At 30.3% G+C, this 23616-nt stretch overlaps 1 protein-coding gene across 1 annotated transcript; it reads left to right on the forward strand.

Moving 5' to 3' along the window:
- The first annotated feature begins 16995 nt into the window (after window positions 1-16995).
- On the forward strand, window positions 16996-20763 carry LOC137921680 (uncharacterized). The gene is made up of 2 exons (XM_068764491.1): window positions 16996-17084; window positions 19441-20763. The coding sequence occupies exon 2, from the start codon at window positions 19558-19560 to the stop codon at window positions 20761-20763; it is 1206 nt and encodes a 401-aa protein (XP_068620592.1). The 5' UTR covers window positions 16996-17084; window positions 19441-19557.
- The last annotated feature ends 2853 nt before the right edge of the window (window positions 20764-23616 follow it).

Below are 23616 nucleotides of genomic sequence, written 5' to 3' on the forward strand. Positions count from 1 at the left end.
CGGTTATAATACCATACATGCTTCCGACAGCCGCGTGGCGTGCTGTTTGTTATAGCGACGTTTGTTAAAGCGAGTTATCCATTTGCGGCGGCAATCCTCTAAATGCGACGTCCATTGCGAGGGAATACATTCTTGAAGGCGAATCGCATGTCAATCAGGACGGTTGTTCAAAGGTTTTTCTAAAGTAGATGATGATATACTCTCCTGGTAGGCCAATATTTAAAAATGTTTGCACCTGCATATTGTTCAATTGCTAGCCCATGAGGCTCAATCAACGCCACACTTCAAATGAAAAGAGACTAACCGTCTGGTAAATAATTGACTTACTTTATGTAATGCCTAAAGTATTAGAGGGACCGGAAAGTAATGTCGCTTTCTAAAGATAAATTCACACGACTACATTTTTACTCTTCGTTATTAATAACTTTTTGCCATGTAGTATACAAATTTTTAATGCCGGAGCGGTAAAAATCAATCGGTTCTTCTGCAAAATATGTCGTCAGATACGACATTACTTTCAGGTCCGCCTAATATTTGCAGCTGCTATACTTATTAATCCTCGTGTTCCGACTGGCTATACACTTTAAGCGAAGAGTTAACATATGTCGTGTTGATCAGCGGACTTTGAGTGACGCCTAAAACACATCGCACGCAGGACATCGAATTGATAAACATTACCCAAAAAAGCTTCACATATCGCAGTATATGAGAAAGTTTTTTGGGTGACGACTGTGGGTACCTCGTATGATATTATTTCCATAGGTATATAAACATCCTTATAACTCGGAAAATATAAGCATTCCGTAGAGGCACTCTATTTAGAGCAGTCCTGAGGCTTACTCCACACAATAGTCCTTTATTCATTTATGATAGAGAACCTCTCTATTCCTAAAGTAGTATCCCCGTTGTGACTAGCCACGATGGGGTATCAACATACGTTACTCTTAAATAATATCCAACCTGTTGGTAAACTGCCGATACAGTAACCTGCAACCATCTACAAACTACGATGAAATAACCATCTATGTCGTTTGAACAGTGACTCATTATCATTGTCATTATTTTAGTCATATAAGTATATCACAGTGCACTGCAAGACAGATGCCTCCCACAAAGATCGTCAAAACGACTGGTCTCGTGCACATCCAGCGTCTTCCCGGCAGATTATCAAAACATTTTCCAGGATGTCCTATGCTGGAAAAAATTTGTTTTTGGAAACATGTTATTATACTCGAGAAAGTTATGCAATTGCACTCATTTATCGTTACAAATATTTGTAGGTAGTTTATATGAAAGGACAGGACCATAAAGCGTTTTTTTTGTACCGCTGGAACGTCCCATAGAACGTTGGTACTCAAGACAACACACAAGGGTCCACATTCTTCACGTCCGCAAATTCAAACAGTTTTAGTCTAGAGTCGAGACAGGTGATACCTGATAGCTACCACACTTGAAAATGCACAAGTTATCGTCCAAATTGCGTTCTTGATATTAATCTCGTAGGTGTTTGTATAGCCAACTAATGCAAACGTTCTGTACATATAGTTAGTGGTCTAATACACACAAGTGTTTTTTTTCCTTTAGGATAGAAAAACTGTGACCCTTATTCATTATAATTCCTTATTTACCGGGACTATAATTGTAAAGGGATTGGGGTGTTCATTGTAACTGTCTCATAATGTTATGTGGTGAACATACTTAAACTCGCTTGGCGGTCTTTTTTGCCAGAAGAAAATCTATTTGATTATATTTTTCGGCAAACGAACCGTGTGTAGTGGCAAATATAAGACTTCTTCATATTACATCGAACGATCACCAGAATGGTTTTATGAACGTGTAGGACCATCATCATAAGCGGTCGTACATACAATCTGTTTATGGTCGAGACAACCCAGTGGCATAGCGTCGTGTGAGTTTTATTATATTAAAAGTAGTGAAGTATGCACATCTGCTCATGCACCGAAAACGCTAATAGCGTCGCCGACTGGTGCCCAAGTGGTACAAAGTAGTAAGAAATACGTTTACGAAAACATCGTTTTTTTTAGAGCATAGAATGAAACTTTGCATATATGTTCCGCAGTTAACAAATCATCTAGTCTATAGGACGTTAACCTATTTTTCGGCTCACTCTTATAAGGTTGAGTTTAGTTGTATTACTCTTAAAAGTAGCACAAAATTTTGTTATTAAAACCCATGGTTAACATTGTGCGTTCAACGCTTTGATACATGAATTAGCTTAATTTTTCTGTAATTTTATAGCTTAAATATCTTAACTTTACACGAAGGCTTCTTCAAAAACATCGGCTCAGGTTTGATATTATGGTACTTACATCCGGGAAGATCCTAAGCCCTTAGATCGCTTGAACAAATACACGATAAATAATATAGTAACATCCATGTAATTTTTGTTTTACAAAGGAGAGCAGTTTATACACTTGACATTAAGAGACTAGCTTAGAGAAAAGTTATGTGAACAAAATATTACGACGGTACATAGGCGATATATTTATCACAATTTGGTTGTAGTGGTTGTTGTAGTAATCTAACGCACGTTGCGTAAGATTATTCTTAAGTACAAGAAAAGTAAAGATACACAAGGTTAGCATTAGTTAAAGCTACACTTGTCACACTGTCTCTGCTCTCTATAAAATCAATTATTCTTTTGTGGGCAACTGTGAACAGTGTTACAATTTTATGTAACGTTTCAAAGTCATGTCGTAAATAAAAAAACATTTTTAAACTAATATTTAGTGAAAATTACAGTGAAGGATGAAGGAAGAAAATGATGATAAAACTCATCATATTATGCTTCTAAGTAATAATGAAGCGTTTTGAAGATGGCTGTCTTTTGTACGTATTTATTGAAAAGTCTATCGTCGCTCTTAAAAAATTATTTTTTGTAACAAAAATAAGGTTGTAGTGTAATATAATTATATTATACATTATTATATAGATATTATGAACTATCATGTATATTGTATACGTCATAGTTCTTTTTCTATTTCCTTACCACGGCTCTTTGTAAGAATTTGCCGCCTTATACTTTTAGTAATATATAATTATGTATTTCTGTTACGTGTACAATAAACTGTCTTATGTAGCCCAGAACCAAATTTAAGATTTTACGATGTTTTCGTAGTTGTGCTCGTCCTTACTTTCGCGATCGTGTGTAGAGTAGATTTTTTTCATATACATGAGAAAAACATTGATGTTTTTTCAAAAACATTTCCTCAGTTTCCGGGCTAAGTCGAGGATTTTGCAGGTGCTGTATAGTGGATAGGATAAGCGTTAAACGCTCTTTCATCAGCTGAAACTGATGAAAAATAACTGAATAAATTACCTTAACCATTCACAAAGTAAAAGCTTGTTCCTAAATGTTCTATTTACAGTGCGTAGTTTCGCTGATTGTATCATAAAATGTTATTCACCTGGCGCGGTAGTATTTTGATTTTATCAATGAGATAGTATTGGTTTTATTACAAACTTTATTTAAACGACAGATCCCTATTGCTTTGCTTGTCACGTGTTACCGCTCGCACGAGGGGCCAACGAACTGCAAACTAAGAATATGTTTGAATCGATAACTGACCCTTTAACAGGAATTACACATACCGCCTATTTTATATTTAGTTAATTTTATTATCGAATTACAACTTTATATCCATGAGTTTTGTGCTCAATATAAGTATATGGTGTTAGCTATTACAATTTCTAAGTCATAATGGGTTTGTGCTTTTATTATACACTTGTTACATCTAAAAGAATTTTTGGCATACAGTTCATAACAAGAAATATGTGCGCCTTGAACCGTAAGTAAATAAGTTCCATGTTGAAATCCGTTGTATTTATAAGTATTCAGTAGCAATATTTATTTATGAATCAATTTTTCTAATACCCGACTTATTTGAAATAGGGTAGAGCTAAGGCTATCTAATCTATTTCATTGATATCGCAATATACGCAGAAGGTTATTTTTTTCTCGATGGCAATATAAAATGAATAAGTTTTATTGCTATTAATTAGTATTTTATAGAATATCTCATAAAAATGTAAAATACAGCAAATAGTTGTTCGATTCTATTTTTAACTACCATATGCGAAATCTCTGCAGCGATGATTAAAATTACTCATGTGTATTATGAACTCGCGCATGGTTTCATTATAATTTAATAACATGAAGTGTTTATAAATTTGGTAAGCCGATTTGAGCAAAAACACACGATTTGTCGAATTTTTTTATTTAAAATCAAGTACAAGCGAACAATAATTATAAGTTATTAAAATTATTTATCGAATATAAGTCATAAATTTTTTTGCAGCATAAAGTTTTAGGAAATGACGTAACATAATGACTTTGATTTTTTGATGATCAAATTTATTGCTTTTTCTTAATTCATTTATTCTAATTAAACCAAAAGGTATTCGTAGAGTCTTATTACAAATAATTAATTAAAACCATACTTAAAACCATCCTTCCCACAAAGTAATTTTAATTCTATGACTTTGTCATAAAAAATATTGTAGAAATTGACTTCCGATAATCCATTATCTTCCATAAAGAGCCTCGGGTGTCATTAGGCGACAATCGGTGATAGCAACGCATCTGCAGATATTAATAAAGGTTTAAGTGCAATTTTACAGGTAATTAATTATTATTTCACTGAGATTATTAACTTGTAATGTACATACAACTGCTGAAAGATGTTTTTATTGAATTTACTGTACACTATCGCACACAGAGTTAATCTTTAAAATTGTTAACTTTACGGAATGTATTCGCTACTCTTATAAGTTGTTTTGAAACTGCTTAATTTTAAAAATGGTGTATCTGTATTGTTAAGAAACTAAAGATAATTTCAGATGGAGTGCGTTTCATTTCATAAACAATAAATTCTTATCTCGGCCCATGTAAGTATCCAACTAAAATGGTGGCAAAAGCACAGGTTATTTAACTTTTGGTTTTATAGTAATTTTAAAGTGTATTAACGGGTTATCATTAGTGTTTGTATGTATATTTAGTTAGTTTTGGTAGCTTTTTAACTTAACGATTGGCTTATTTATGCGGTTTTAGTAGTAAACTTTATGTACAGATGCACGGTGAAATGAATTATTAATTATTTGAATCACATTTCTTTTTATTTTTCATAAGCTGAAGAACAATATCTGGTGGAAAGCAAGCGGAACGGTAACCGCTTTTCATTTGACGACATTACATATTAAAAAGGTGAGTTTATTAAAACTTTGTAAATGCATAAACATCGTGTATATTTGGGTTAGTTTAAGAGAATTGTATGACCAAGTCTTTGCTAAATACTTAGTTAGTTACAAGAGTGTGAGAGAATGATTAAGTTCAAACATTATCTTAAATAGCAAGTCTTCTTTCCAGTCTGTACTAACGGGTAAAGAAAGTAGATAATTTAGGGCGCTATCAACAAGAACTAATAGTAATGTTTAACTTAATTGTATGAATATATTAAATGTATCAATATGCGAAATAAATACATGTATATCTTAAAATTTTTTGTTTTTAAGAAGACAAATTCTGTTTAAGTTCTGTTGTGTAATTTGTTTTATATGTAGGAGTTTTAAGTATTTAGGATTTAACTCGGGTGTAATAAAATTGTATTGCAATATTTCTAATTTTTGGTAATTTTGAGCATTTTTACTAATGTACCATTTTGTGTTTATTGTAAGTAGGATCTCTTAGACAGTAAAAGGATAAAGTTGAGTATATTAAGTAGTTTTGTCGCACCTGGATTCGTTAACTTAAAACAAGTAACATACTTTTATTTTTTCAAATATGCATACCACAAAATCCCTGTACCTCATTTTCTGGTAAGGTAAGGTATATAGTTTATTTGTTGTCAATTAATATATGGTACACGCTATAAAAACAATGGTTTTACAAATAATAAATAATGTAATGCTTAATGTGGTTATAAATAAAGTGAAATAATTATTTATTACGTAAAAAATATTCGTATTATTAATTATTATGTATAATTTTTTTTACTATCTATCCCTGCATATTGAACTGCCAGACGTTATTGCCTGGTCGCATTCACATCGAAAAATAAAAAAATTAATGTAACATATTTCAGAATGATCTTACTTTATACAGTGTTATTGGAAGTAGTTGTAAAAGCTTTATAGTTAAGTTAACCCTTAAAGTGTTTACGCCTATAACCAATTACAAAAAGAAATCGCTTATATATATTAAATTTCGGTGTAGGTTTACATTTATTTATTTATGATAGATTACGTCTGAGAAATGTATTAATACTTTATTTTAGCAAAACATTATATTACTCAATGGGTGATGTTTTAAACTACAGGTTCATTTTTAAAAACGTTGTGTCGCAAAACGAAATTGAATGAAACATTTGAAAACTGTCATATCGAAACCATGGTTAATTTATATTATACGACATTTTTGTTATTTATTATATTTTAATCGTTTTATTTCTTTGAACAAATCTAAATAAGTAATGTTTCTGAAATTATTTACATTCGAAAGTTATAAGAACTAATTGAAAGAGCTCTGAAAAGGTACAAGTTAATATATTATTCACGATAAAATGCTTATTTTTAGAATAATAGAAGTGTAGAGAGCAATTATTTTCAAACAACTTATCAAATTATGTTTGTCCGCCGTAGAACATCAATAATAATGTACTATTGTAGCCACCTGCTCTACCGTATGGGCTTTCATCATATCCTTTGACACAGTTTGATTAATAAATAAACGACATATTATATTTATATATAACACTTCGATGCTTTGCTGTAACTATCGCGCAATAAATTATACGAAAAATTAATAACAAGAGATTAATAACAAAATAGTTTATGTACAATTGCGTATTATTACGACATGATAACCATTATCACTTTTGTTTATTAAAATGGTTACTAAACTGTGATTGAAAAATAAAGACGATGATCGGAAGCGAAATTTTTGTACTGCAATTATTTATTTCTTATAATATTATTATGCAGTGGCGTACCTAGGAGGGGGCGGTGGGTGCGGTCCGCACCGGGCGGCACTTACCTTGGGGCGGCATTTTTTATATTTACTTATAGTTGTTAAAAGCAACTTATTCATTTCATATTTGTTTTCTTTCTAGAATAATAAATGAAAATTCTGTTCCCAACACTGTAATTTTGTTAAGAATTTTTTTAACAATTTCAATCAGTGTCGCTAATTGCGAAAGAAGCTTCTCAAAATTAAAGTTATCTTCGTTCTACAATGAGTCAATTAAGACTACAAAATCTTGCACTATTGTCAATAGAACAAGAAATTACAAATAATATAAATTTTGAGAGCATTATATACGATTTTCCTAGTATTAAAGCTAGAAGAGTAGGTATTATATAAATATGTTTACGAGTGCATACAAATACGTCTAAAAAAATTTACTGTGTGTATTAATTAATATTGATTAAATAACTTAATAATTTATTTATGTGTATTAATTTATAAAAACCACTATTTGATTGACTTATAATAGAAAGGGCGGCAAACTAGAGATCGCCCCGGGCGGCAAAAGTTCTTGGTACGCCACTGTTATTATGTAAACTTTATCATTGTAAACTCTAAATTTTAAATACATGTTAACATGCTCATGTTAATTATAAAACAATATCAAATATAACTTTCGTGTAAATTTTATTGTACTTTTTGATATTTTAAGAAAATATACCTATTTATTTATTAACAAATCCTTTAATGTTATTAAATAATTATTTTATTAAGACTTGTGTAGTTTATAATTGTTTAATATATTTTATATAAACACATTGTTTTGTACATGAAAAATAAAGATTTATTAGAAAAAGTTTTGCTGTTTTTGTAATATTTAAGATAAATTAATTATTTATTAAGGAAACTATCGTGAAATATAGATCGTGGAGTATACAACTATTTTAAAAAAATGTATACACTTCAATTTGTATTATAATGTAATAAACAATTAATGGTACTTAAAAAATGGAACTATTACAACTAAAAAAAGTTTCGATCGGAAAATAAAGCAGCAATCTCCCACTGTTGTCGATAAATTTGTATTCTCATCAATAACCTATTTAGGAATTTCAGTTAAATTATTAAAGAACATGTCTTAACGAAACATAAAGGATCAAAATTACTCAATGCAGAATTCGTACATACTCCATATTTTTTTATTTTATTTTTAATAAGAACTTAAAAGTATCACATTGAAATGTTCCGGCCAGTGCCTTAAAACAAAATCTTGCTATTATTAGCGCTAAATACTCAATCGTTGTTATAAATGTCACTACAAAAACTTACAATACGGCAATAAGGTTTTCTTTTCTTTTAGCAATAGTATCTATATTAAAACATTAACGTGAACGTGTTAAAAATCTAGGACTATGAAATAATACAAACATTTAAATTATGTAATTTCAATTTTAAGTATGGTTTATCAAGGCGGTAAGATTTTCTAAATATTCTTGATTTGTTTTTTAATAATTTATTTAATATAAATTATTAGTTGTTATTCTGGCCGTATGTACTGCTGCACTAAAAATAACAATTTCTACATGGAATATGTCGTTCTTATGTATTTTCGCGCCAATCAATGAATACTTCTTCTTCCTTTTCTTATTTTCAGCTGATGGACATTGGTGCAAGGCATAGGTCTCTTCCAAACATCGCCACGATTTAATGATTATTTATTAGATTTTAATATCACAAACATTCATAAATGTTTTTTTACATATTAAAATGAAGAGGGGTGATAAAGTTAACCGAAATGTAGGGGTAAAAAAGACACAAATTTTGCATGGAGCCAAAAGAAATAGCGTTGGGATTTTAGGAACGGCCTATGCCTTGCTGAGGGCGTATTTCGGTTAACATGATGATGTATGGAGCTAAATCTTATTTTTTAGAACACTTCATCCGCTAGGTATTATAATCCATTGTTTGTTTTCTGGTTTATTAATTGCTATATACTTACTTATTCTCGGTTGAATGTTGATGCTGCTAGCCCGGGCGATTTTACAGCTTTATCGGAGCTGAGTTCACGGAACGGAAGGGTCCGTGAACTTAAAAATTAAACTATTGCTGGACAGTCGTACTTCAGTTGCACGATGAGGTTCGTTGGTAACAAACCGCTTTATCCGTGTATAGGTGAGTAGGGTCGGTGAATTGGTACAAGGGGACATGAATGTAGTCACACTTTGGTTCATTTTGTTAGCCGTAAGGCTCTGTATAGCTTCATCGAAATGGAGTTCGCGAAAACAGAAAGATCCGCGAATTGAAAATACCGCTACGAAAGCTGTGTATTTTTCATTAATAATCATGGCTAGTCTAAGTATATGTGTATTAATAGGAGACGCATCGACCGATTACGATACCGTAATGCAAGGCTTGGTATGTTAGATTCAATTTATTGATTATTCTTCCTAATTTTTAAAATTGTTTTTTTTATGTCTTTATATGAATAAATAAGTAATTACCTTATTAAATATATAATGTTACATTTGGTAATGTAATAAAATTTGGTTGATTGGTAGAGAATAGCTGCGGTATTATGTTTGTTTTTATACATAGTGAAAGAATTGTAAAATAAAAAAATAAAGCTTGTGAGGGACTAAGTGACGCAATTGATAGTGCATGTAGTATGCAGTAGCATTAGTGGTATGCATGGACAGTTAAGAAATTCCCTTTTTTGTGATCTCTTCCCATAATCCAATCCCGAAGTATGGTCATTATGACATCCCAAAAGTGGAAGAGTTTACCTAAGCATTCAAAGAGGTAATTAATGAAGACAAACCCCTCATGCAGCCAGGTGTCCCTTCGAAGAAATAAAAATGACCCGATACACCGAATGACTGAATACACTGAATAAAAATAAATATTTTTCTAAGTTGCTTAGGTAATTGGCAGCGTACGCGATGGCGCTAAGTAAAATGCAAAAAGCGCCATCTATTGTAAAGAAAAGAAGACACTTTATCAGACTTGTAATGATTTTCTTTATTACATGCTATAATTACGTTTACGTTTGGCGGAGAATTTTTATAATCATTTAAGCTATTTATATATCAATATACAAATTAAATAAAACTAATAATTTAAAGCAAACAAATACAGAAATAAATCGAAAGTATCAACTTGAAATGTAGTATAAGGTATCGTCACTATATAATAAAATATACACATTTCACACCATAGACGCCTCCTTCCTTCCAGTAGAATTAATAGACTTATGCTAAGGAAAAATTTATTATAGACAACTTTACTGGTTTAAAGTAAAGTTTTAAGTGATAAAATTATCAAAAACTTATTAAAATCAAAAGATATTTAACCATTTAAAAGTTACCGGATGATAGGAAGGTTATGATAAACTTAGGTAAACACGGAAATTTTATACTTGTATGGTATTTATTAAATGATCGCATTTGGTCATTTATGACTTAAAACGTCTAAATCAGTTAAAAATAAATGATAAAAAAGCAAATAATGCACAGTGCATTAAGTGCTAAGTTCCACCACATGTTCTAAAGATTTTAAAATTTATTTCTTACGTTTATGTGCAATCAATCTAACACCTAACGGAAATCACGTCGGTTATAAGGTGTGCTAGACCCTTAATAAAAATAAAGAATAGTGTTTTGCTAGAATTATAACATTTTCATATTTAAATAAATACTGTTTGATAACGCTGGATCAGAATCTTCTCCAGTTGTGATCGACATTATTTTAAACAAAATGTTCATACATATTGTTGTTAACAGACGTGTTGTATGTAAAAAAGGTGAAAGTAATACAGGTTATTTTGATTGCGGGCTTATTAAATTCTCAGGATTTTTTTATTTATTCATTTTCATGTATCTACGACAAGCACTTGTATTTCTTAGAACTTGTTGGTTACATTTCAATAGAAGTCTGTAAAAGAAAATTATTATCTTTAGTCAATTTATTTGCTAGAATTAATAACAAAATTCAGCCTATGTTATTTACACAGAGTGTACTTACTTATTTGAGTAAATGCTTAAAAGGGGTAAATACTGTGGGGTAGCTAGGGGGTGGCGAGCGGGGCGGCTGCACCAGGCACCACAAGTAGGAGGGGCACCAAAGTTGAAAATATTTTTTTTGAATGAAGAATAATGAAATGTTAAAAGAAAAATGAAAACCATTATTTATAGAAAATAACATAAAAAGAATATCGAATTTTACTATTTTTGTGCTAAAAAAGTTGTTAAATAATATGAACATAAAAAAAATAAACGGTTACAAATTATAATAAACACAGTGTTTAAGCCTTTCATTCGCAAAACAAAAAGTGTTTTTCAAAAGGGCCCTAAATGACAAAATAATAAATTATTACATTATTGCAGGATTATTTAATGATAAATAGATCTTGCAATAATGTCAATAGAACATGAACTAGTCGACACTATTGATTTTGAAAATGTGATTAATTTTCCCAATAAATTTTGTTACGATCTGTTATTTTATATATATTTATTATAATTTTGAACTAAAAAAATATATATTAACTACATTCTGTTCTGAATTTTGAAATTATTTAGACTCTTTAGGGGGGGGGAGGAGGGCACCAAGCCCCAATCTGCCCCAGGCCCCAAATACCATAGCTACGCCACTGGGTAAATATATATGTAGTAATCATTTCAGACAGGGTGATTGGCAACATAAAACTGCATTAGTATTCCTCAATTACAACGCTATTTCTTGTAGGTCTAAAAGTTTTAAAGTAGTGAATATATAGCTCATTAGCTGTAAATAATGCATGATCAAAAAATCAATGGACACAGGTGTAAGAAAAATGTTATGATAATACTATAAGAAAAATCAAAATTCGGATTATTGGGTATTTAAATTTATTGTTGTTTACTAGAGTAAACAACAATAAATTTAAATACCCAATATATTATATAATAAATTTAAATATACCCCTGCAAACTTTGTACTGCAACAAGTAATTGGCCTGTCGCACTTCAATAAAAAAAAATATTATTGTAACATATTTCGGAGTGATCACTTTATAAAGGTAGATTCGAAATAGGTGTAACGGCTTTAAAGCATCTGGATGACAAATAAACTTATTATTCACACTTCGAAAGTTTTCTTCATTTATTATCCATCACTCAGTAAATATTGTATCTACATATGTGTAGGTATTGAAAAGGGGGTAACTATGTAGTGTTGTGGTAACTACACTACCATAAGGTACTTTTGTTACGACGAAATGGTTGCCGACATGCATATTTCATACCTAACAAATAAAAATTTCTTATTTCCACCTCAGAACACAAGCGATGAGAGAAAACCACGCCTTGCCAGTAAAGTCGACTTTTTTTTTCGATACATATGTGATTATAAGATATTAAAGTACATTATAATTGTTAAAAAATTAGTAATATTACTTGTACCAGTTTTATCTTTGTTGTCTAATGTAATCGTACCCTTATTTTGTTCATTCTAAAGTTTAGTAAAGAGAAGGTCCAATATTCATCACATCGAGGCTGGTTATTAAATAACGCAAAACATTACTTTTATTAGCAGATTAATAAAAGTATTTAAAATACAGTAAGTGTTCTTGAATGTTAGATTTGTGTCTCTATAATATACTCTATCTTTTAAATGTTTCCAGAGATATTGTTTTATTCATTAAGCAATCAATTACAAAAAATCCTGGACAAAAAGAAAAAAGAAAAGAATTAAGAAAAAGCCAGGTTATCGAATCTGGATTAAATATAACATAGCTGTAGGAAATTTTTTTGATTTTTTAATTAGTTCGGAGTAAAGGATCGTGTAACTTTGGAATTTATTTCTAAAAGACGTAACTTCTCAGCTTCTCATTTAAATATTACATTCCAAGGATTCGCTGTGCGGATGTCGGTGTATTTCTCGGAAAGAATGCCGGTGTCGTATTATAGGGAGAGCGGTTGGGTACGGTAATCAAGCCTGACGACCCATGTGATAGGTTATAGGAAACCTCCTTTCAGTGCATTGGCATTTGCCTACTCCGACCATACCTTTCTTGCTCTACCGAACCAAACTAATACCAGAAATCGAATGGTATATACAAAAAAGATCGTTCAGTTAGGTTCTGTCACAGCAGTCATTTATTGAAGAATATCCTCTGAAATGAGCTATGACAGTTTGTTCGTTAGCGTAAAATTTAAGATTTCTAATAAGCCTTTACAGAAAAATTCCTTAGGGTTTTGAATTAGGATTTCGTAGAGAGAAAAAAATTGGTTTGCCAAGGAAAATATTTCGAACGGAAAGCATAATAATTGATTCCTGCGTTTATAAACACAAAACAATTTTGCTGTTTTTGGATATAGAAACAAAAATGTTTTGCATACATAATTTATATTTTATATATGTATACAGGGTGGTTAGTTATAGGTGTAAACGCTTTAAGTGGGTGAATGTATCGTACCTTTGTTATGTATAATGATAACATAGCATGTACAAGCGTTATTAAATTTCTGTTTGCTTATTTTGTACTATCTTCTCCTGCAGACTATGTATTGCCAGAAGTTGACTGATCATGTTGATTGACCAACCGTAATCTAATAAAGTTTCAGTGATCATTTTACTAGGGGTGATCAGAAAAAGCTTTTTGCTAAAAAAATTGTTATACATTCATCCCTTTTAAGCTTTTAAACCTGTAACTAATCATCCTACATTTAGATTGACAGCATAATGAATAAAAAGTGAAGTGATTGCCTTCACTTACATCACAACCAAATGTGTAATAACCGGATTATATAAGATGCAACACTAGACATATTTTACAAAGCGGTTTTAACCATGAATTCTTCACGTCTAAATCAACCTAGTGATACATGGACGTTGTAAGATTTGTTAACAGTCTTGCCGATGCATAATGAACGCTTGAATTATTCTCCTAGTAGAAATGCCCTATGAAATGTAGAGTAAATGTAACAGTATTGAAATCTTTAATAATATATTATAACTGCAAAATAGAATTAGATAGTTTGGCGAGGTTGATTCTAGATGCATCATTCAAAAATTAGGGTGCCTTACATTAAAATGTTCAGCAGCAATTAGGCAGTACGTGAAACCTTTCCAGCTGCAGCAGGTGAACAACATTTTAAGCTGGAGATTGATGACCTATTCCTAATCGTGATCGATGTTAGGAAGTTAAGCGAGAAACAAAAAGTAAAATTCTAAAATTTTTAGTATTACGGTTACAATATTTTTTATACGTTAAATTGATTTATTAAAGAAATAACTTTATACCAGGAGATTAGTTAAATATTGAGAAGCTTTAAAGGAGTGAATGTGTACCACATTTGCCAGCGAAAATCTTTAAAGCTTTTACACCTATTTACGATCTCTTAAATACCTTACATTAACTTATTTTTGTGAAATTGACGAATTTTTGTGGAATATGACAGGACAATAACTTACAGCAGTAAGAGTTTGCTGGGATAGATGGTATATAACCATTAATTTTACATATATACTAAATGGAACTTTGAAAACGCTTTTTCTTACTACATTATTGTTGCTTCGTGTATAATCGCCAAAACCATTAATTTTTAGACATTACTTCCTTATATTACTTCAAACTGAATGAGCTATTTATTCTCCTTTTTTAAGCTTTTACACCTGTGATCAATCAATCACCCTGTATATTTCTTTATATTTCTATAAACTTTGATGATGTAGGAATGTAGAACTAGGTATTGTATAACTTATACTCGTACACGGTGTTTATTGTAGTGACCAGGCAAATTTCTGCTTTGAATGGCACCTTAAAGTAATTTTCCAATTGACCATGATGCGGTGCTATGATTTTTTTATTTCAAAGCGTCCAAAACCTTATTGGGTATGGCTATATTTTATCACTGTTCTTCACTTACTATCATGTGAATGTTCTTCTAGTTGTGTTATTTTACTTTTGTTTTACCTAGTAAAAAGATAACTTAAACTTAATTCTAAGATAGTTTTATTTGTAATTAGTTTGTACACTTATTAGGTTTTCCCAATAAGTTACAATGCTTTATTTAAATAATTAAACTTATACCTGTAGTTATTTAAATCTCTTTTAAACTTAGCATTCTAGTTTTGTGTTGTATTCTTGTATTATACGTATTTTCTTGTATTTTCAGAAATGTAATCCACAAACATATACATCTGAAAAAATTTGAATGATTATATTAACATCAAATATATATGTAACATATACACGCATTAAAATATACATAAAGTTATAGTTTTGTTAGTTTTGGGGATTTTTATAACTTTTAACTTATAATGTGAGAATATCTTAATGATAATTAACATATTTATTTCATGTTTTACGGCGTTGACTGTAGATTATTTAAAATCGGCTGTTTGTAAAACATTTAGTTTTAGCTTTTTAGCAGTCATATAAGATCTAATAGGTGTATCAGTAAACCAGAATTTATATCTTCACGAAACGACTTCTCCATTGAAATATTATATTCGTTCATTGAATCCTTTTCAATTTTAATGATAATTATCACTTATGACGTCTACTGATGGATGTGGTCCTCTATTGGTAATAATAGTTGATAAAGATAATAATAGTTGATAAAAAAATATTGTACATGTTTATGTACATGTTCATGTACATGTTCATGAACATGTTTCGTTTTTATTATATAAAGTCCTGCATCCTCTTATCATGCATTTTGAAAGGACAACTAGGAGCTTAAACACGTGGTTGAAAAAAAGTAGGTAAGCATCTTATAAATATAATATTATTTATTTTAATTTTGAGTGAATATTGTTTTACGGCGTTGACTGTAGATTATTTAAAATCTGCTATGTTTGTAAAACATTTAGTTTTAGCTTTTTAGCAGTCATATAAGATCTAATAGGTGTATCAGTAAACCAGAATTTATATCTTCACGAAACGACTTTTCCAGTGAAATATTATATTCGTTCATTGAATCCTTTTCAATTTTAATGATAATTATCACTTATGACGTCTACTGCTGGATGTGGTCCTCTATTGGTAATAATAATTGATAAAGATAATAATAGTTGATAAAAAAATATTGTACATGTTTATGTACATGTTCATGAACATGTTTCGTTTTTATTATATAAAGTCCTGCATCCTCTTATCATGCATTTTGAAAGGACAACTAGGAGCTTAAACACGTGTTTGAAAAAAAGTAGGTAAGCATCTTATAAATATAATATTATTTATCTTAATTTTGAGTGAATATTGTTTTACGGCGTTGACTGTAGATTATTTAAAATCGGCTATGTTTGTAAAACATTTAGTTTTAGCTTTTTAGCAGTCATATAAGATCTAATAGGTGTATCAGTAAACCAGAATTTATATCTTCACGAAACGATTTCTCCAGTGAAATATTATATTCGTTCATTGAATCCTTTTCAATTTTAATGATAATTATCACTTATGACGTCTACTGCTGGATGTAGTCCTCTATTGTTAATAATAATTGATAAAGATAATAATAGTTGATAAAAAAATATTGTACATGTTTATGTACATGTTCATGAACATGTTTCGTTTTTATTATATAAAGTCCTGCATCCTCTTATCATGCATTTTGAAAGGACAACTAGGAGCTTAAACACGTGTTTGAAAAAAAAAAGGTAAGCATCTTATAAATATAATATTATTTATCTTAATTTTGAGTGAATATTGTTTTACGGCGTTGACTGTAGATTATTTAAAATCGGCTATGTTTGTAAAACATTTAGTTTTAGCTTTTTAGCAGTCATATAAGATCTAATAGGTGTATCAGTAAACCAGAATTTATATCTTCACGAAACGACTTCTCCATTGAAATATTATATTCGTTCATTGAATCCTTTTCAATTTCAATGATAATTATCACTTATGACGTCTACTGCTGGATGTGGTCCTCTATTGGTAATAATAATTGATAAAGATAATAATAGTTGATAAAAAAATATTGTACATGTTTATGTACATGTTTATGTACATGTTCATGAACATGTTTCGTTTTTATTATATAAAGTCCTGCATCCTCTTATCATGCATTTTGAAAGGACAACCAGGAGCTTAAACACGTGTTTGAAAAAAAAATAGGTAAGCATCTTATAAATATAATATTATTTATCTTAATTTTGAGTGAATATTGTTTTACGGCGTTGACTGTAGATTATTTTAAAATCGGCTATGTTTGTAAAACATTTAGTTTTAGCTTTTTAGCAGTCATATAAGATCTAATAGGTGTATCAGTAAACCAGAATTTATATCTTCACGAAACGACTTCTCCATTGAAATATTATATTCGTTCATTGAATCCTTTTCAATTTTAATGATAATTATCACTTATGACGTCTACTGCTGGATATGGTCCTCTATTGGTAATAATAATTGATAAAGATAATAATAGTTGATAAAAAAATATTGTACATGTTTATGTACATGTTCATGTACATGTTCATGAACATGTTCATGAACATGTTTCGTTTTCATTATATAAAGTCCTGCATCCTCTTATTATGCATTTTGAAAGGACAACTAGGAGCTTAAACACGTGTTTGAAAAAAAGCAGGTAAGCATCTTATAAATATAATATTATTTATCTTAATATTGAGTGAATATTGTTGGAAATGTTATGAATAGAATAATTCTAACCTATAAAATTAGTTTATATAGAGTAATAAATATCACACGGATTAGAGGTAATTTATATAAAAAGCGGTATTTAGAATAAATTTAAACTATTGTGATTTCGTGTTAATATAAATGTATTTTTTAAATTACCGTTCTTGTCGTGGTTTGGTCTTTCCTAGTTTTAAAACCCTTAGCTCCTCAAATTCACACGTCACAGGGGCTAGTTAAAGTTGGAAATATACCAAATTTGAGGTCGAAATTAATTTTTTTTCTGAAAAGTTCCGCCGATCACGTTGTTTTGCATTAAATTCATACTTTTGTTAAGAAATTTTTTCTGTTGTCTAATATTTTACGCTTCTTTTGTCTTCATGTCCATGTATACGGTATCATTATTATTACAAAATTAATATTATTAAATCAACATTCTTACAAAAGCGTGTGATTTGTTTAAATTTTTGTATATTAACATTGAAGTCAAAATTCCCGGTTCTTTTAGAAAGTCCATTGGATCGCGTCATTTTCCTATGGAGCCTTGCCGTCGTTAGGGGACATTTTATCTGTTGTTTAACATTTTCCTTCTTCTTTTGTGTTTATTTATTTAGTATCATTACAAAAGCGTGTCAAATGTCGATATTTTTAGATATAAATGCTGAGTTAAAAAAATTATATTTCTTTTGGACAGTTCATTCGATTTCGTCATTTTCCATTGAAACCAACCATATTTTAGTTAAGAAAATTTCATTTACTGTTCTTAACAATTTTGCCTTTTTTCTCCATTTATATTCAATATTGTTACAAAAGCGTGTGAATTGCTGAAATTATTTGACATAAATGTTGAAGTCAAAATCCATGTTTCTTCTGGAGTGTTCATTGGATTGCGTCATCTTTGATCGTAGCCATGCTGTTGAAAGGGATTTTTTTTCTGTTTTTCAAGATTTTGCACACAGTCTGTATTCATTCATTTCCAGTATTTTTTACAAAAGAGTATATATCAATTACTTAGTAATTTTTTGTACGAAAACCGATTTTTACAAGAGATCTGTAAGTGAGTCGTAAGTTATAACGTATTCTTAAGTAATTATCATTTACTATTCGTTTGCACTATTGCCACGGAAATTTATTATGTTTCTATATACATCAATATAATATAAGCAATATTTTTACAATGAAGGAATACTTTATAATACACACTTGCACAATGTATATATGACGTCACGGTATTGAGATGCAGAAACACGAACTAAATTTAGAATTAATACATTCCGTTGAGATACAAGTTTGCACCATAAATGAAATTGAACAAGCGCAATGGTCAGAGCGACTATGACTGAGCGATATAAGAGTGTTTGGTTAGCGATTGTGGTCGATGGAACTTCGACCGAACACCGTTATCGGAACATATTGAGTAATTGTGACATGTATGTGTTATATATATACATATTGCATTCCCGTGTATTATCATTTTAGCCTTAGGCTGTTTAATGATTGGAAAAATTCGTATGTCTTTGCTAACGATAACAATATTCGGTCGTTATTGATAAATATATTTCATACTATAACCAATCGTTCCATTTTACACGTAGAAGTGAAAAAACGCTAGTCCCATTTGCCTGTTTGTGCGATACAACAAATTTTTACCTACAAAATCATGATTAATGTTCACAGGCTGAAATTACTAATTTGTATTAAGACTCGCTTTTCTCTTACAATGTTTTTTAAAAAGACACGTAATCCGTCCGTTTAATACTTTTTCTTTTTTCTTATATTTGTTGATTATAACCGTATATGATTGATACTTTAACTATTCATTTTTCATTTACAGTTGGCCTGTCTAGAAGAAAATACAAGTTAACGTGGGGTGCTGTAGCGGCTTAAGGTGGAAAGAACGAATCAATCCAAAGCTAAATAAAAAGAATAATCCCAATATCAACTACTAAAAATGGAAAACAAGGACGTTGTTAAGGAGAAAGAATCGAATGAGGATATCTACCCTTTTAATTCCTCCGTCCAGTTGTGTGAAGAACTGTCAAGTTTAAATTCGACTAAAGAACTGAACGAAAGAACTTCTGCTCCAGATACTTCTGCTGAACTAAAGAATGAAACTTTTGCTACTGGATCTATAAGTAAAGACTCCTGCGCAACCAATTCCTCTAATGAGCTGAGGTTATCCAACACCACTGATTTAATTACTTTAAAAGATGTGCTTAGTGAAATTTTTTCTATGTGCTCTGGTAATTTCAATGTGGTTCATATTAACGCTCAAAGTATATTTGCTCACTATCTCACTTTGTTGGCAACGTTTGCTCCTCCTAACTATATAGATGCCATATTAGTTTCTGAATCATTTTTAAAAGAAGATATTGATTCTGAATCGGTAGATTTACCTGGATACGAGCTAATTCGCAACGATAGGTCGCATAAAGGCTGCGGAGGAGTTGCAATTTATCTTCGTAAAAGCATTAACTATAATATTGTGGTCCAATCGCCTAGCAGGTATACCAAGTCCGCTGAATATTTATTTATTGAACCTTATTACAAAGATACAAAGATACTTTTAGGCGTATTTTACAGCCCATCTTCAAATATCGATTATTTTGAGTGTTTTGATAACATACTCATGAACTATCGACTGAAATATCAACATGTGAATATCCTTGGTGATTTTAATACAGATTTGTTGAAAAACAACAAACGTCGAAACAAATTCCTTTCTATTATTGACAAGCATAATTTAAACATTTTACCTCTTGAGGAGACGCATTTTGCTCCATACTCAGTTGCATCGGTGTTGGATGTGATAATAGTTTCAGATAAGGATAATGTGACATTTCGACAGATAGAAAGTTACTTCTCTTATCATGATATTATTTGCGTATCAAACAAACTACAGCTCTTTGAAAGGAGAGACTCGATGGCAAAAATCGAAACCCAAGGACAAATCAATGTAGTTCAGCCATTTTGGCAAACAATTCAAGTTCGGAAAGCTTTGGCGCAACAATTTGATGGGTTAAAAGTGTATAGAAAAAGTTACAGGAATAAAGAAGATTTAGAAGAATATCAAAAAAGCCGACAACTTATTCAATTACTCGAGAAATATTTTAGGAAAAATAATAAAAAATCAAGTAAACTGGTAAAACAGCCTTAAATTAAAAAAATATATTTTATCGTTTTTTAAAGTTTAGTTATTATGTATGTGATTTATCAGATAATGTGTAATATTTAATGTACACAAGTAGAACCTAATTTGATACGTCTTGTAATTTACAATGAAAACAATTTTACTTCTTGTAACTCCCATATTTGTTAAATAACACTCGATAAAAGTTTCGAATTAGACTGCTTAAACGAATTGTTTTAACTATTAATTTTTGTTAGATATGGTATTAGAAAATATAATTTATTTTAAACAGTATTAAAGAACTGACACATTTTGGATTGTATACACAATTTAGTTAAAATATTTTAATTTATTTCGTTAGAAAAATACAATTATTGTGATATATTTATTTAAAGTTTACTAATTTTTAACTAAATTAAATCAATTTATGTAACTTTTTTTGATTATGTTTACGTTAAAACTTTTTACTTAATAAGTGCAAATTTTTAATTCATTTAAATTATATAAAAATAATTAGGAATACGTTAAAGAAATGTTTATAAACAAAGGTATTGATGTTATCATTAATATTTTATTTTTATGATCTTCCAGGAGTAGCATATTTATACTACATTCAAGATCAAAACAAATCTTTTAATAATAGGCATACAGTATTGTTAAGCTACATGTTATTAAACTGTTTTGTATTTGTTTCTATATTTTAGTATGTAGCATACAAAAAAAATTTCCATTATGTCAATTGGACATACCATATTTATTTTGTTACTTTAAATTCATAGATCTTTTATTTATATTGTTGGTATTTAAATTATTTTTATTTTAATTAAATTGTTCTGTTAAGTAATTTGGCTGTACGCCAATAAACTCATTTATTTTTGTAACCCATATACGTAATAATAAAATATTATTTTATTTTAAAAAGTTTTTAATTTTTGTATCATTATAATTAATTTCAACAAATATTATACTAGTGGTGATCCTTCCTTTAAATATAGTTCAAGTATAGTTTAAGTATAGTAGTCAGCGGCTTCATTTATAATCAGGACATTCTTCCTCGCCATCACTTTATAGTACCATATAAACGCGTCTCTAATTCTACCTTCCAGCAGTTGTATGAAACATCATCAAGTTGTGTGATCTACAATCATAAGTTACGAGGTGGCCCTATACGTGCGCATAGTTTTGTATGATTTGGAATTTGAAGTCCATGGGTCAAACATGGTTTTTAAATACCATTGCTAAATTGTATTAACCATTAAGACAATGCGCTGTAACTTTATGTATTAATATGTATGTGGCTCACTTGTTAGTTTCTTAATGAAGTCTAATTTGTTTTCCACAAAACTTATCTTTATTACAATATTGTTATTGTATATTTATCTACGAAACATTTTCTTCTCTAATCTCTCCCAGTGACTAAGATGAAAGTCTACTTCCAATATGTGTTACCATTGATAGCACGCAGTACAAAAGTGTGATCTCTGACTTCGGGCCTTCTTGGTAAGCTAACAATCACTTAATGAGTCATGATCGAAATCGGATCAGGAGTGAAAAGACTTGTAGACGCACGAAAATAACCAACATGTCTTAACGTATATGCAATGTGATGAGGCAGTGGGCAGACGACGCCGGGGCCTAAAGGTTCTGCAAAGACTATGGACCAGCAAATACATCGCAGAAACGCCATCTATAAGTGGATAGGTGACCATATTATTATCGTCGGAAAACGCTTGATGTTGACCGCTTTTTGTCGGTCTTATTGCAAATCAAGTGGTGGTTACAATATTGGATGTCCTGTGGCTAAAGTAATGATGATAATGATACTAAGATGATGAAGTATTTTTTTTGTTTGATGTCTGATACTTTAAGATGGCAGGATAGAAGGCACGTGCCGTCTTCGTGTAAGTGTACAAGTAATACTGTTCACACTACTGTTCAATAATAAACCGTGATTTGTACTCGTAAAACCGGCCACGAGAAACAAAACAAAAAGAAGTTCGTGCATTAAAAATGTACTTATTACATAATTAGAGTATCTTGTTTTGAAATAAATGCTGTATTCCTCGACAACTTCTTTATTTATTTATTGTATACATCAAATTGCAACTATAAATATATAAGCTCGTAGGCATTAGTTACAATATAGCTAGTTTATCATTTCTTTATTTATATTATATAAACAAAAAAGTTAGTAATTTGCCAAAAACTCGCATGGGTTTCGCATCTACGCGTGTACATGAATGCGTAAGAGTGTATTGATTGGTGAGCAGGGTGTAGTGAGAGTGAAATACATTACATGTACATACACTATATATAGAGGGCATATGATTTTAAACCTTCAATGTCGTCATAATTGAAGCTTAATAGTCAGTTTTATTATCAATTTAACTAATCTTGGTGCTTAAGTTTTAATTTTCAAAGAGCTTGCGATCTTTAGTACAGATAGATGGGGTACTGTAATTTCATAGTCATGTTTATCAAATTTTCATATTCAAGTGTGGTAAGAGTTTTCGTGATATATTAGAGCAATTCTCGAAATATAAATTTGACGAATATGAAGAACTGAGCATACTTTGTAAAGATAAATGGGGTGGCCGTAAAGTTTGCGTAACATGACTATTCAAACTACTCGATGAGCTTTTTCGAGCTCCATCATAGATGATTTAATTGCACTTCTCATCCTGTGATGCTGTAGGATAACGTTGATTACGTTATCCTACGGCATCGGAGCATATCGGCGAGCATAATATATGATACATTATTGATATTATATGATATATCATACATTTAATTACTTTTTATCGGAAATTTGTTTATGTCTCTTTTTTGTGATAGCGAAGACTCGTTATAATAAGACAGAAAGTAGATTTAGTTAACAGG

Source organism: Battus philenor, unplaced genomic scaffold, assembly GCF_028537555.1.
Source record: "Battus philenor isolate CCGP_79_NKW_IND1 unplaced genomic scaffold, ilBatPhil1.0.hap1 SCAF_19, whole genome shotgun sequence".
NCBI lineage: Eukaryota > Metazoa > Arthropoda > Insecta > Lepidoptera > Papilionidae > Battus > Battus philenor.